This window comes from Mirounga angustirostris, unplaced genomic scaffold (genome assembly GCF_029215605.1).
Source record: "Mirounga angustirostris isolate CCGP_5_RB_7025 unplaced genomic scaffold, mMirAng1.0.hap1 SCAF_12, whole genome shotgun sequence".
In the NCBI taxonomy this organism is placed as follows: Eukaryota; Metazoa; Chordata; class Mammalia; order Carnivora; family Phocidae; genus Mirounga; species Mirounga angustirostris.
This window is the reverse complement of record NW_026991720.1, coordinates 74752401-74768599: the sequence shown is the minus strand read 5'-3', so window position 1 is coordinate 74768599 and position 16199 is coordinate 74752401. Positions and strand designations below refer to the sequence as shown.

The 16199-nt window shown below is 43.1% G+C and overlaps 1 protein-coding gene across 2 annotated transcripts; it reads right to left on the bottom strand.

Moving 5' to 3' along the window:
• Window positions 1-1731: 1731 nt before the first annotated feature.
• Window positions 1732-15999, bottom strand: SRI (sorcin). 2 transcript variants are annotated; one of them, XM_045864771.3, is made up of 8 exons: window positions 15843-15999; window positions 14857-14940; window positions 12299-12368; window positions 7753-7796; window positions 6416-6563; window positions 6087-6200; window positions 4860-4918; window positions 1732-3254 (listed from the first exon to the last, which is right to left on the bottom strand). In XM_045864771.3, exons 1-8 carry the CDS (start codon window positions 15891-15893, stop codon window positions 3228-3230), a joined length of 597 nt encoding a protein of 198 aa, XP_045720727.1. In that variant the 5' UTR covers window positions 15894-15999; the 3' UTR covers window positions 1732-3227. The 2 variants fall into 2 exon arrangements, with proteins under 2 accessions (XP_045720727.1, XP_064431397.1); XM_064575327.1 differs by lacking the exon at window positions 15843-15999 and adding an exon at window positions 15506-15525.
• Between the last annotated feature and the right edge of the window lie 200 nt (window positions 16000-16199).

Genomic DNA, 16199 nt, shown 5'->3' with positions numbered 1-16199 from the left:
GGCTGGCCGCTCACTCCGTTGGACAATTTCCTCAGCTGGGTGGCAGGCCGAGTCTCCTGCCTTGCCTCATAGGCACTTCCTCCCGGGCCCCCGATGGATCCGCTTCCTGTATCCTGACCGAGAGCCCCGGCGGCGGCTCAACCCATGTCAGACTCTAAAGCATCGGGCCTTGGACGGACTCCGCCTAGCTTCATGAGTCTACTGCCTAAAAAACTGGTCCACCCAGCTGTCTGCCTCTCACACACCCATTTCATCCTCTGGTCTTCACCTTGGCCCTTAGTTTTCTTGTCTTCAGCTCACAGCCTGCTGAGGACAAAATTAGTTACAGGTCGTCAAAGTACTGTTTGTTTTAACGTGAGAAAAAGAGAAGTCATTGACTAAGGATTTGTATGTTTATTATGAGATTTAAAAAAATTTGATTACATATAGCTGCATTTCTTATAACATTTTAGGCATAGAATAATTCAGGTGAACACTGAAACAGTAAGACACTCAGCTAAGAAAAGCAAAGTCAGTTGGGATAGCAGAAGTTTTAGCTCACGTTGCCCCTCATGGACCAAAGGCAGCACCTGGAACATCATGCTGAAAAGGGAGTCCCCTTCCACTTTGGCTCAGCGGGAGTGCAGGCTGTGATGAATCCTATAGGACTGCTGGGGTGCAAATCTATGCCAGTTGTCCTCAAGGAAGCACCTGGCTTCCTGCAGCCACATCCCTACGGAGTGCTTGAAAAGGGTTACATATAGGTACTTTATCTCTTGCAACACAGGACTAAAAGCACACATCGCCAAAATTAAAATTAAAGCTTTGAGTTGGCATTTTTTGAGGAACTTAAATCTCCAAATAACTGAAGTAGTCCAGCTTGGGCTCACAGCTTGACCATGCTCCAGCTAGATGCTTTAAGAAGAATAGACCAAGAAACAGTTTTAAGAATTGGGTGAGGCTGCACTGAAAGTATATAATGAATGAAACACAGAACCCAACATAAAATAGAAATGGGGCAACCCGAGATTCACTTGTAATGAAGACTTTGGCTGTAATTAAAGGGGACGGATATGTCAAATTTGTCAAGGGGAAGGAAACTTTCTAAGGGCAGGGACATACTGAAAACTAGGCTCCATGCTTTGAGAAAGAAACCGTGAAAGCAGAAGTGGAGGAGATAAGGAGCCTTGCTATGAGGTATCAGTAATTAAAATGGAATTAATTGAGTATTTCCAGGGACACAGTTTTGTTGATACTTCAGCATTTATCCAAAAGCAAATTCAGAACCAAGACTGATGCAGCAGCATAGCTTGGGACTTAACCAAAGCGGTGGGATATTTCAAATATGGTCCATAACATTGGGCTAGCAAGGGCCTTCTTCCTTACCACATTAGTCACCCAGGGGATTACCATTTCCTTAAACTGTCACTTCCTCATGGGATTCTGGTGAGTCGGAAGCCAACGGCAGGTGCTGGGACTCTGAGGGTGAGTCCCCTCCCTCCTTGTCCTGAGTCCTCTCTGGCCCTTCGTGGGACAGCTCTCAGGCTCAAGCAAGTTTTGTGGCCTCACAAACAGTGTATCTGGAATGAAACCCAGAGTCACCACTAACAGAAAGCAGGCTGCCTCATGGTCTGATAATGCAGCCCAGGTGTGAATACTTGACACGGATACATACGCTAAGGTTGAATACTTATGAAATTAATATATTTTAGCAATATTTGAAAAAAAATAACCAAGTGAAATGAGGCAGAAGATGTTCAGAAATGTTTTATTTTTTCATTGGTTGACAACGAACTGATCATCTGAATGGTAACGCTCACACTGTGTCCTGAAGTAAGACACATAATCTGCTGGCAGGGAGAAAAGAGGCGAATTTCACGGTTTCATCTGTTACGCTCTTGCAAAAAAGAGCAAACCAGGCCAGTTTTAAATTTAACAAACAGAAACATTACTGGTGCTTATTATACCAGCACGTTTTATCATATTGAGAACCACCCCATGAAGTAAGCATTAACCTCTTTCTCGAAGATGGGGAAGCTGAGGCTCTGAGAATATCTGAGATCATTAAATCACATTATTCAGGAAGAGGCACAGCCAGGATGAGAATCCAGATCTTAAAAGCACATGGCTTAAAAATAGTAAGAAAAAAAAAAAAAGCCTTCCACTACAAGTGTAATACGTTTATCAGAGGGTATTTGGAAGAGTAGGAGGAAGGAAGAAAAGCAATTCCTGACCCTGACTCCCACTGGTGGAAGCACCAACATCGTGGTCCTCTCAGTCCGGTCCTTTTGCTGTGTAGTATCTTTTAATGTGAGTGTGAACACATGGCATATCGAAATGGACCGATCAGTATTTTAAACATTATCATCTTCTGATTTTAACAGGAAAGCGCACACAGCATAGAAAACTTGGAAGGTACTGAAAACCATAAAGGAAATTACAGTCACCTGGAATCTCGTAAGCCAAAAATGACCATAGTTAATATTTTCCTACATTCCCTTAGGTTTTCTTTTTTTTTTAAATCAGTTTTCTTTTTTACATCGCAAAGCTCGTAATTTGTAAGATTTTTAAGTAGAGCTAACAAAGGTCTAGGTGGATGATGACAAAGAAGAACTTGGCGACAGATCGTATTTGCCACACAACTGATTCAGTGGGTTTTTAGGAGAAAATCATCACTTACGTTCCCTGTACAATGATGTGGCCATCAAAAATGTGTGAGCCTGAAAATGCCGGTGCTGAGTTTCCGCTAAAGCGAACCCTGACGTGGATTACCATGGGTTTTTGTTTCTGTCTGCATCCAAGTGAGTATAAATCATTTACATGATAAGAACACTGCATGCATAAAGCTTTTAATACCATATGAAAGCTCTTCTAGGAAGAGACAGGAGCTGTAGTCTGATGAAGAGAAGATTTTTACGAATCTTACAGTGAAAAATATACCATGTGACTTAAACATTTTGCACACCGAAATTTACATAAAAGAGGCTTAGCCAGAAGATAAGCATCACTGACCAAGTCTCAAGGAAGTTCCAAATGGTGTTAAGAGACCTGACCTTCTATTTGTAAAATCCCAAAGAGTTTATTATCAATACCAAAAACTTCTATTGTACAGCAAGGAGTAAACCTTTATGACAGCTATTAAGGAAAAACGGCACCGCAAGTTTACACACGTTACCGAAGGCAAAGGGTAAGAGCAAAGGAGAACTCCAGTCGGAATGTTGGTTCTGTTCATACAGCTTCCTCTTGATTTAAACACTCATGACACACTGAATGAACTGAAAGAGAGAAAGGTCCACGTTATCCGGCGAACATCGCAATAGATTGTAGCTTCTCTTTAGGCTGTTTACGTTTTGTTTCTCTAATCTGAATTTCGGATCGCGAGAGATCCCTTTCTGAAATTCAGAGTACATGATGGGCGGAAAGGTTCATTTTGTAGGGGAAGCCGTCTAATATAAAACCCAGTGCATTCCTCTTCTTACAGAAAGCAGATCTTACTTCAATGGATAAAGAATTATTTAAATTCTGAGTATCTCAGACTGGAGAAATGGCCACGGTGAAAGGTTCCTACTCAGAACTAACAGTTCCATCACACGGGGGCCTCCAGAGTATTATCCCACTGCTCACAGAGCACCCTCAACAGTTTATTCCCTTAAAATCGGCTTTATTAAAATAAATCCTAAGCATGAAACTATGTATGCACAGAAACGGAATATATGACCTTTTCTCGGCAATTCAGAAACCCAGGTTTAGACGCCATTAGTATTCTGCTGTGAAATGTTTGCTTCACTCTAAGCCCCAATAGGCTCTGCTGTTCTAGCAATTTTCTTTGTCATTCTTCTGACCCCAGGGAGGCACTGTGTGCTAATTGCCCACAGCACTCCTACAAAGCCAAGCTGATCATCCCTTTCAGGTAAAGGGGAACTGGGGATCAAGACATTTAAAATCTCTCATGGAACCCCGTGGGAGGCCAAAGCCCGGCACTTTCCACTGCACAGGCCGCCTCTCCATCTTTGGAAACAGGGCCGGGACTGTCACCAGACACGCTAATGCACACGGATGAAAACACACCTTTAAGCAGAAGAAACAAACATATTTACACACATGCCTTTTTAAATTATCAGAACTGTGGCAGCTGCCAAACTGAAAATATGTTCACCCTTGCAGTCTGTAACAGAGAAACCTTTTAGAGCATTCAGTTATCACGGTGCTTTCCGTTCTGAACGTGGTTTTTTAAAATCCATGGCTGAGCAAAGAACAGAAAAACAACTGACCCTCTCCCCAGTTTTCTTGTGTATATCCAACTAAGGCTATCCAAGATGGCACCTGGCTACATTCACATTGGTCATGTGGCCTCGTCCAATCTCATTTAGTGTGATGGTTTAATAAATATGCTGTTTTAAACTGTGACTGAAGTCTCTGCCTTACATCCTCAATGAAGAACATGGGTGTGTCAAGTACAGCTTTGAGCTTTTCAACGCACTTGTAAGTGACAGGGATATTTGTTCAACGAAGGCAAAAACAGACACAACATCTGCACGGTGTTTTCCAAGGACATTTCTGACTGACATCTCCCAAGAGCCCAGGGAAGAAGGCATTACTACTTCCTCTCCTCAGTCTTGGAGCAATGAAGAAACCTGCCTCCGTGACCCAGACAGGAAGTGGGACCAGCTGGGCTTTGAACCAAGTCTTTCAATGCAAATCAAATAGTGGTTTATGAATAAGACTAGTAATAAATGAAATTAATAAATTCTGAATGGTAACTCCTGATCATTTAATCCTTCATTACAGCATCTTTAAGATGCTCTTAATGGCTAACTTCAAAAGGGAATCCCCAATTGGTGTACATCTTATTCATCTTACTCAGTTCTGAATTTACTTACATCATCATATGGGAAATTCACAACACCTTGCTGAGCAGTATCCCGTCTTCGAAAGCTATCTGTAAAACACCACAGTAAAATTTATGGTTATTTTTTAACACCTGAAATCACAACAGGTAATTATTTTGGCATTGGGTTCAAACCACAGTAACATCTGAGTTGTAAAACTTGTAAAACCAGCCAACATAAACAAAAGCCCACAGCAAAGAAGGCAACTATATGAATGTGAATAGATTTAATATACAACAAAGTAATACACCAATGCAGAAGTCAGCCAACTGTCTTTTTCAATGTGGAACTGGAAGAAAGCACCTTATCCCAAAGTCAGTAAAAGCCATGTGACTTCTGAGGCCATTACTAAGTTGAAATGAAGACACAGAATTTCAAACTTCTTTATCACACAGATAGTGTTTAATTAGGAAATGGATGGACAGAGTCCCTAATATGGCAAATGGGCTATAATCAAATATTCCACCTATCTGAGCTCTGTGCTACTGAAAAGGATTTACTTAAATAAAAACAACAAAAAATCTGCCCTCATATTTTTGTTAGGATGCAAAAAAATTACAAACCCAGGTATTAAAAAGAGTAAAAGATTGGGGCGCCTGGGTGGCTCAGTTGGTTAAGTGTCTGACCCTTGCTCTCAGGGCCATGAGTTCAAGCCTCGCTCCACACATAGCATGGAGCCTACTTTAAAAAAGAAAGAGACAGAAAAAGACTAAAGAGAGGGATGGAACAAGAAAAATATACAAAAGAAAGAAAAAGAAAAGAGGGCATAGAAAATAGAGATTACTCATATACCCTCATCTAAGAAGTCCATACCTCTGAAACAAATGACCATTTTAAATTACTTTCCAACAGGAGGACTTAGGAGAGAGAGCTACAAATGAGTAATTTCGCTCTCTTCAAATAGTTTACATTCTAGGGAGAAGTCACAGAACCGCTCATACTCTGACCAAAAGTGCACAAGTTAGGTGATCACGTTTTGGAACGTTTTTGTGAAATTTAGTTAAGATTATTTTAAAAGCAACTTACCACTAATCTGAAAGGATTTCTGAAAAAACACAATTATTCTGCTAGATACGTTTAATAGCAGTGTTTAGAAAGCCCCTGAAGTTAGGGGAAGCGAGAGAAATCGCGGACAACAGAAGTTCAGAAACACTGAAAATGACACGTCACACGAACTGTGTGTTCCTGGCCCTGCCGACATCACCTCGAAGAACACACCTGTCAGGGCTCGCAGTTTGACACAGCAGGCGATGTAGTCGTCGAAGGTAATCTTGCCATTGGTGCTGTAGCGTTTTGCAATTGAATTCACAGCCTGGGGACTCAGTCGAAAGCCTAAGGAAACAGTTGAAGGGTAACAAAAGACCATTAAAAATAATCCCAATTCTTTCAGCCTGGGAGTACTCATTTTAATTGTGACTATGCACTAGGCATTATATGTGTTTGGTTATGAATATACACGGCTTCTAGACAACAGAAACTGCCTTCATGTAACAGTTTCAGAAATGAAAAAGAACGTCGGCCAGGTGGCTGGAGTCGGCCGTACCCACCCATTGTGGTGAGGGCCTTCTGCAGCTCCTGAGGGTCCACCGTGCCACTCCTGTCGCTGTCGAAACTGATGAAGTGCTGTCTCCAGCCATTCAGCACAGCCCAGAGTTCTTTAAATTCATTGAAACCCATTGTGCCTGACATATCTCTCTGAACTGTCATCAAGGATTAGAGCTTCTTTATTTTGCAACATTTTCTTTTTTTTTCTTATGTTAATCCCCATACATTACATCATTAGTTTTAGATGAAGTGTTCCATGATTCATTGTTTGTGCATAACACCCAGTGCTCCATGCAGAATGTGCCCTCCTCAATACCCACCACCAGGCTAACCCATGCCCCCACACCCTCCCCTCTAGAACCCTCAGTTTGTTTTTCAGAGTCCATCGTCTCTCATGATTCATCCACCCCTCTGATTTCCCCCGCTTCATTCTTCCCCTCCCGCTACCTTCTTCTTCTTCTTTTTTTCCCCTTAACATATATTGCATTATTTGTTTCAGAGGTACAGATCTGAGACTCAACAGTCTTGCACAATTCACAGCGCTTACCAGAGCACATACCCTCCCCCAGTGTCTATCACCCAGTCATTTGCAACATTTTCTAACAAATAAATCAAAGATGAAGGATAAAGGAATTTAATGTTCTTTTGGCTAAAAACGTTAAAAATGTTGTATGTTCTTCTTAGTGTGATGTAATGAAAAGGGCCTATGGAGAAAAAGCTCTGGGGACGTATTTTCGCTGTGGGAAGAGAAGCGATGTGATGTGATTACAAGGAAGGAAGGTGGCCACGGGTGAGCGACCAGTGAAAAGCACTCGTTTCTGGAACTGGGCTGTACTTTCTGGGGGCCCCGGGCTATGCTGCTGGGTGCTGGGGGATCTTCACCCTAACATTCCCTTTTGGTAGGCCCTTCCACACCCAGGGTTTTCACTTTTGGAAAAGAGATGGGATGGAAGGCAGTGCAGGTCAGCACCAGCTAAACCAAGTCTAACAACTGTGATGTGAAAAAGTCCATTGCTTGAAGGTCAGGTGTGAATCATGCAGAGCAAACGACGACAAGGCACAAAAACTTCCCTGCCACCCTGATTTCTATACTTGCCCTCCTTCGATGCTTCCATGAATTCTTGAATAACCAATGTTCGATTTACTAAGCTCCCTTCCTTTTTCACACCAAGTTACATCTTAAAAGCTAATAATTTCAGAAAACTTTTTTTGTGGTCATTTGTCACCTTGTGTTTACTGGATATTAATTCTTAGATGAATTCTTTTAAGAAGAAAATTTTTTTTTTTTTTTTTTTGATCAGGAAAAAACCCTCCAGACAGCAATCAAGGTAAAGGATACATCCAGCATTGAAACCATAAGCCGACAAGTCTCCAGGTTAAAAGCTGTTAAGAAAAGTACATGCATATCAATACAAGTTTCAAAAATTCACATTACATTGCATATATTCAAATTAATTAGAAAAGTATTTATACACTCCTACTTTTATATGCTATTCAATTTATGTGGAACTAAATTACATGGAGCTCTGAAGATTTTTTCCAGATAGAGAGGATTCCTTGTAGAACCCAATTTAATTTTAACAACTTTAATAGAAATCTTTTAAAAAAGTATTATATTGTACTGTTAATATTTTTAGGTAGATAATGGTTTTGAAGTTGGGGGCGGGGGATGTTAAGATATCTAGAGTTTGCTCCAAAAGAAAATGGACAGGATTACAGATGAACTAAGAATGGTAACACACTGCTAACTGGTGAAGCTGGGTGACAGGTGCATAGAAGTTCACCGCATCATTATCTCTGTTCTTGGATACACGTAACATTTTCTATAATATAATCTTTCTGAAGTTTTATATATCTTCTTGCCTTTGAAACTGTAATATACTGAATTCAATTCACCATGGTGAGTCGGAAGATAGGGCTACTTCGTTCCTACTCCTAACAGGCTATAAATAGCTGGTTTTGCTAATTCTATTACATTAGTTCATGTATCTTTCTTTCCCCTTTAATGTCACACACTGAATGGTAACCTCCTACCTCGAAGAGCCTATGACCTGTTTTCACATACAGTAAGTTTATATATGAAACCAGATAGATATGCTTGCCAGAACTGTGCTAAATAAGAGCACGCTGGAGGAAGATACGATGACCAGTTCAGGGGTGGCCACTGTTCAGAAGCCTTTTGAGGTTATGTACAGCTCAAGCGTATTCCGAGGGAATTTCTATAGCTCACTTAGAAAACCAAAGTAGAATATACTTATTGGTTAATGGGCCTACTGATGATCTACCTAAGCATTAGCAAATTCCAAATAAAGAATTCCTTGCATCTTGCATTGTGTTCATGGGAACTGATGACTGGGGAAATATTTATTTATTTATAAGATTTTATTTATTTTTTAGAGAGCGAGCAAAAGAGAAACAGCATGAGAAGGAAGAGGGTCAGAGGGAGAAGCAGGCTCCCCGCTGAGCCGAGAGCCCGATGTGGGACTCGATCCCAGGACCCTGGGATCATGACCTGAGCCGAAGGCAGACGCTTAACCATCTGAGCCACCCAGGCGCCCCGACTGGGGAAATATTTAGATACAAAGAAGATATAAGGCTAGAAGGCAGAAGTGACCAGGGTCACGTGGGCGAAGCTGGCATAAATTCTGCAGGTGTGTGAAAAGGCACACAGAACTAACAATTTTATAGCTCTTACTAGCTTCATATTTATCTCCAACCAAACTGAATTTAAGACACATCTGAGCTCTTAGTACTGTAATGTCTCCAGACCGTACAAACTATAGGTTTTCCACTTTTAACAGATTACTGTGTTTCGCATATCCTGGAACCTGAGATAAAAGGTGGGGAACTATTTCTATTTTGGCCCTTCAGACTCCATCTAATCCACAGATACAGTTCTCTGAAGTGACAGGAGCCAACACTTTTCCACACTTTTGAGAAAGAGTTGGTTGATTCTTCATTCTTTTAAGTTGTGTGGAGGTATGAAGTCTCTTTAATCCAGACCAATGGTTCTCAGCCCTGGATGCTTATTAGAATCACCCAGAGGCTTTAAAAGATCCTGATAGGGCGCCTGGGTGGCTCAGATGGTTAAGCGTCTGCCTTTGGCTCAGGTCATGATCCCAGGGTCCTGGGATCGAGTCCCGCATCGGGCTCTCTGCTCCTTGGGAGCCTGCTTCTCCCTCTGCCTCTCTCTCTCTGTCTCTCATGAATAAATAAATAAAATCTTTAAAAAATAAAATAAAATAAAATAAAATAAAATAAAATAAAAGATCCTGATAACCGGGGCTGCACCTCGGAACAATTTCTTTTCCCCCCCGCTTTACTGAGCTATAATTGACAGATAACATTGCGGAAGTTTAAGGTATACAATGTAATGATTTGATATACATATATACTGCAAAATGATAACCACAATTAGGTTGGTTAAAACATCCATCACCCCACACAGTTAACTTTTTCACGTGTGTGATGAGAACTTTTAAGATCGACTCTCGTAGCCATTTTCAAGTACACAACACAGTGTTACATATAGTCATCATCATCACAGAACAATTCAATCAAAATATTTGAGCCTGGAACCCAGGCGTGACTGTTTTTTTAAAGCTTCTCAAATGATTCCAGTGAGCAGCCAAGGATGCTTCCCAAAGTGTAATTCCTGGACCAGCCATGTTAATATCATCTAGGAACTTTTAGAGCTGCATAATCTCAGCCCTTAACCAACAAAATCAGAATCTGCATTTTAATACAATCCCCAGGTGATTTATATTCACATACAGACAAGCTAGTCAATTGGGACCACCATCATCTGGAAGCTTGTCAGAGATGCAAATTCTCAGGTCTTACCTCACACCTTCTGAATGAAAAATTCTAGGACAGGGCTCTGCAATCCAGTGATGCTGATGCCACTGAAGTTGAAGAACCAGTGCTCGGGAGGGCCTGACAGACACTAGGCACACCCACCTGTGTTTGACTTTAAATCAAGGGTTTTGAGGGGCCATGAAGCAAACACCTGCCCTGTGTCCCAGGGCTATGCACAGCACCACGTCCAGTGGTGCCAGGAAGCCCAGGAATCTGGTCATCTTTTGTGAGAAGGATTTAAGAGAGGGAATGAGATGCACAGTGAACAAAAGTGATCCTATCAACTCCACCTCTGGGTATGACTGCTTCCTTTTAACCTGGAGAAGCTGCCTGTAGGTACTAGGTTGGAATATCCCTCTGCCCCTCACCTCACCTCCATCTGTGCTTTTTGGTTTGGAAGCTGGGTTTAAAAAACACCAATGGTTGTGTAACTTCTGTATTATAAAACTCACCGTGACTCCTCACAAGCAGGATGGTTTTGTGGTTCATTACAGCCTCCACAACCAGATGACAATAAGCAAATAAATTCAATCCCATGGTTCTGATGACTCAGGAAATGTCTTCCCTAGAACTCAGTGATCTAAGACCATCACTAACCATGATTTCCTCATATGAAATGTTTAAAAGGACTCAACCCATTTGTTAGATTTTAAAACCTGCCACACCTCTTCTATCAAAAGGGTACAAAATAATAGTTTATGTTGGGACATAGCTCATTTTCATAAACCCTGCTATTAAACCAGAATTCTTTGTTCACTAGCCCCAACTGCTTGAGGTTAACAATGAACAATTTAAATGTATTTTCTACAGCAGGAAAAAAAAAAAATCCCTTATCTAGAAAGTGCTTCTTTTTTAAAGGACCAAATTAAATGAGAAATGCAAAGTTCCTCTTTCATATTAATTTCTCCAACTAGGAAATATTAATAGGATATTGAAGTCACATAAAAGAAAGGATGATTGAAATATAAATGCAAATAGTTTAAAAAGAGAGCCATCTAGTAAGTCAGCCATGTCAAACAGTTAAAAGATGCCACTATAAATCTTCAGGTGTGACTTCTGGTCTGAGCATTTTAATCCACAGTTTACCAACAGCTAAGGCTTTGAGGTGATGTTCTGTCTCAATTAACCACTGGCTAAGTTGGCAAGTCAAAACACTATTCTCTACCTTGCGTTGTTTGTCATGGTCAAGATCTGATTTGAAAAGCAGCATGTGGTAGTGTGTGGGACGATGAAAAGTCCCGTCCGGATGCAGCACCTCTGCAACTCAGGGCAAAGAGCTCTTTCAAAAGGCAAGAAGGTGATGTAAGTGCAGCAGATCTAGGCTGTGAGGAACTGAGGAGGAAAGGAGAAGGAAGACTAGTGCAAAGAGTTTGGAAATTAGGAAGGGTACTTCCGACTTAGCCTGCACACGTTCTCTGAAGTGGAAAGAGAAATGAAGCAAGCCCTGGGGGGTGTCACGACAAGCATTCACATTGCCAGCAGCATACTCAGAGAGCAGGAGTGCAAAGTGGCTCCCTAAGGACCAGGGGTGGGGACCAGCCACTGCGGGGAAGGGGGTCAGGACCAAACACTCAGAACTAGGCGTGCAGGGCAGGTTCCTCAGGGACCAGCTGCACAGGACCAGTCACCCAAAACCCTAAATGCCAGGAGGCTCAGGACAGAGTCAACTTTTGGCAAATAGCTGTAAATGTCCGCTCCTGTCATTGATGACACCTGACCTGGTGGATTTCATTTCAGCACCTTACCTCGTCCTCTGTGAGGGAGGCCACAGAGACTATCTCATGGCTTCCACGCGTTCCCAATCCAAGAGACCCACTCAACTGGCAGGCAGGTAGTGTGGCGTGACTTATTAACAACTGTTTTCAAGTTAACATCTTGTAATAATAAACAACCGAAATTAGCTTTGGAAATTCTAATTTTTGCTAGATCAGAAAAGCGCAGTGTCCTTGAAGGTTATCATCCTAAGTAACAGTTAAAATATGAAACACAAGAGTACTTCTAGAGAAACTCTGGGACTGTCAACTCACGTTTGTATCCTCCAGCAATGCCTGACTGGGTCAGGCATCTCTGCAATTCATCAGCATCTATTTGCCCATCCTTTTGGGGGGGAAAATAAAGGGAAGAGGAATCATAATAGTGCTTTGTACCTTCTAGTTTTTTGTTTGCTTTCAGTATATTATTTCAGCAATAATGACAAAGAAAATGAACATTTTCATGCATGAGACTTTTTTTTTTTAAAAGGAATGCCTTCCAAAAACAGGTATTCCTTTCCCAGTTCTACTTTCAAAAATAATTTAATGAAAGAAAAACAAATCGTTAAGTCCTCTTCCACAAATGCATAATTAGGGCCATAAACAAAAAATACATTTCTCGATACCTAAGTAAAGTCGGCATTCAATTTCAGACTATTTTATTTATTTTTTATTATTATTATTATTTTTTATTTTTTTTAAAGATTTTTATTTATTTATTTGAGAGAGAGAGAATGAGAGAGAGCCCATGAGAGGGGGGAGGGTCAGAGGGAGAAGGAGACTCCCCGCCGAGCAGGGAGCCCGATGCGGGACTCGATCCCGGGACTCTAGGATCATGACCTGAGCAGAAGGCAGACGCTTAACGACTGAGCCACCCAGGCGCCCTCAGACTCTATTTTAAATAATTATTACATAAGAATTCACAAAGTCGGAAAGCCGCTTACACCTATACTTTAGTATTACCAGTATCTTTCATCCTTTCCTCTAAATTCCTCGATTAGATTTGGCATTAAATTTTCTTTTTTTTTTTTTAAAGATTTTATTTATTTATTTATTTATTTGAGAGAGCGAGAATGAGAGAGAGAGAGAGAGCACATGAGAGGAGGAAGGTCAGAGGGAGAAGCAGACTCCCTGCTGAGTAGGGAGCCTGACGTGGGACTCGATCCCGGGACTCCAGGATCATGACCTGAGCTGAAGGCAGTCGCTTAACCAACTGAGCCACCCAGGCACCCTTGGCATTAAATTTTCAAGTACAAGGTTCCTCTTTTCAATAAAACACTGAGGTGAATTCAGTTTCTTCAATGATACATATTTTTTAATGTACAAATAAAACTAGTTTCTGTCTTGAACTTACTCTTCTTTTAGTCTGAGCTAGGAAACTGCCCGTTAAGCACTTAAAATTATTTATATAGTTGCTTAAAGTCTTATTCCTCTTTCTAGCTTTTGGTTGTTGGGGGGGTGGGAGGGAGGGCAGAACAGGGTACAGAGCTGGCATTCGTAAATAATACGCTTGGATGAAACAAAGAGAGGCCTTCGTGATCACCTGTGGTGAATGGTTTTTCCAGAACCACAATTATATCTGGAAGATACAGGTTCCCAGGGCCTATTTATTGGCTGACCAAGTTCAGAACCAGATAGATGTTATTTTTAGGGATTTACAAATAAAATACCCAAATCTTCAATTCTAAGTGAGGAGCAGGATCAATAATTTGAAAGACAATGGATATGCTGATGTAGGCCGGGACCGCTGCAAGCTAAGCAGGTGGGGTCACTTACAGGGCGGGAGGCAAGGCAATCTAAGAACTCAAGTCTTGAGCTTTGCCCTGTCTTGTGGTTTCAAAGATACAGATCGTTCACAGATGAAGCAGATACTTAAAGGGAAGCTCTTTCAGTTTTAGACTCAATTTTCCACTCAATTTCTTGAACTACATTTCTTAGAATGCTATTCTGAAAGGTGGTCTTGGGTTTTTATCCCATAATAGTGGACAACATCTTCACATGAAGATTGTGTTATTTCTTGCTTTTGTTCAACACAAAGCTAACTCGAATTCATAAGGGCAAACATCGCTTCTGGAATGGGTCATACCAGCAGTGGATTTACCATGTACACCAATGTACACCACCACCTGTCCTACAACTCAAGGTGGAGAACTGCAAGTTCTCCAGAGGGAGGGAACCTTCATTCTCTCTCGGTCAGCAGGCCACCACACCTTATAAGGACATGAAGAGCTGACCCAGAACAGCATCAGCATCAAAGAGAAACTAAACTGTCCACAAGATTAACTTCCTGATACTAAAGGAGCAGTAACTTTGTTATTATGAAGCTGGTAAGTTTTTAACATAAGTACCTATTTCCTAGGGGGTAACTGATTAACAATCAGATTCAACCCAAAGAAAGCGTCCATTAGAATCTGACTACATAATTACTGGTATGTGTCTTTAAGTAGTACAAACAAAGGTTTAGGTGTTCACCAGATCTGGAATTTCTTCTCTGGAAACCACTACGGACCCTGACAATTCATAGTTCTAAAAACATCTTTCTACTTTACAGATCTTCACAGTATATTTACAGCCCCCCATTCTTATTTAACCAGACCCTAATTCAGTCACAAATTTAGTTTTGAAGTGAACCTACATAAATACAGGTAACAGTCCTAATTTGTTCGGAATATTCAGAAATAAATAACTGACTATACATTTCCTTCTCTCCTTTTTCATTTACAGAAACAAAGGCATTTTTTTCCAGAGGAAAAGTTCTTTTTTCCATCCCACTCTAACAGTAGCTAATACAAACGTAGACTGACAATTCTTTAATATTAAGGGGAAAAGCTAACCTGTCCAGCTACAGCAGCAAAGTAACCATAGAGCGGATCCTGAGTCTGTCCGGGAAAAGTAGGTCCTCCGGGGGCCCCTCCATACTGTAAAACAAACACAAAAGCATCATTCCGCTGAATTCCAGTTTTATTCTTTCACCACTGCATGCTTTTGTGCAAAGCCAGGCAACTGCCCGCCCTTCGCACGGATGGTTCACCTCCCCACCACCGGGCACGCTTTAACGGCAATCATTCCCCCCCTTCTCTTCCATTCCCACCCCAGCAGAATTTAGAAAAAACTAGCAGCTTGAACCAAAATGGGTGGTCCTGAAAGTGACATCTACATAAGTGAAGCAACTTAAGCGCAGGGCTCGGAATTGTTTTCCTTTTACTTTCACAGCATTTGTGCTATTTTCCAAAGCGTTCTGAGACAGGTGTAGCCCCGGCCGGGCTTAGGTGTCTCGGCTGGACTATGCGGCGGCGAGCACCTGGGCGGGGAGGCGCGCAGAAGGAACATTCCGTCTCGGAAAAGTTCCCACGACGACGCGTATCCCCGGCTCCTGGAGAGGTGGTCTTCCTCCCGGAGGGCTCCCCCCCGCCCCCGCGGTCTTTCCCGACTTTTTTTTTTTCCTCTCACTTGCTTTTAAAGAGGGGAGGTGGATCTCCGCACCATTCGAGATTAAAATGGCTGTTGCTCTCACGGGAAACCGGGAGGGGGAGGAAGCCAATCCCCAATTCGCACAATTTCACGCCGCGCATCCCAGGCACAGGGTGGGCTTCTCGGGTCAGAACCCACCCGCGCTTTGGCCCCACGCAGCCGCCCGCAGGGCGAAGGGACTGAGCGGAGGGAGCCCCAGGATGAGGCCGAAGGGCAGGGGCCAGGGGCGAAGCCGGGGGCGGGAGGCGCCCGGGGAGCCGCCCCGGCGGAGCGGCCCAGTGTGGCCTCTCGGCGTGCTCGGTGTCCCAGGGTCGCGCCCGGGCCGCGAGCCCGCGCGGGCTGCACTTACCCCGCCTGGGTAGTACCCGCCGCCGGCGCCAGGGTGCCCCGGGTACGCCATGGTGCAGACTGCGCCGTCGCCGCCACCGCCGCCCTCCCGCCGGGGCCGCGCCGGAGCACACCACGCGGGCGGCGGGGGACGCGCGCCCGAGTCGCCCCCCGCGCCGCGCTGCGCTCGGGCCTCGGCCCCCTGCGTGCGCTCGGCGAGCCTCTGCGCCTTCTGGGCCCAGGTCGTGCGCAAGCCCGGCTGCCGCAGGCGCCTGGGACCTGCGACGCGGTGCCCAGCGGTGACTTTCCTCCCCGCGGCACGAATGGCACGTTCCAACGCCGGTACGGTGCCCCGGGGATTCTTTATGGCTTCCTACTC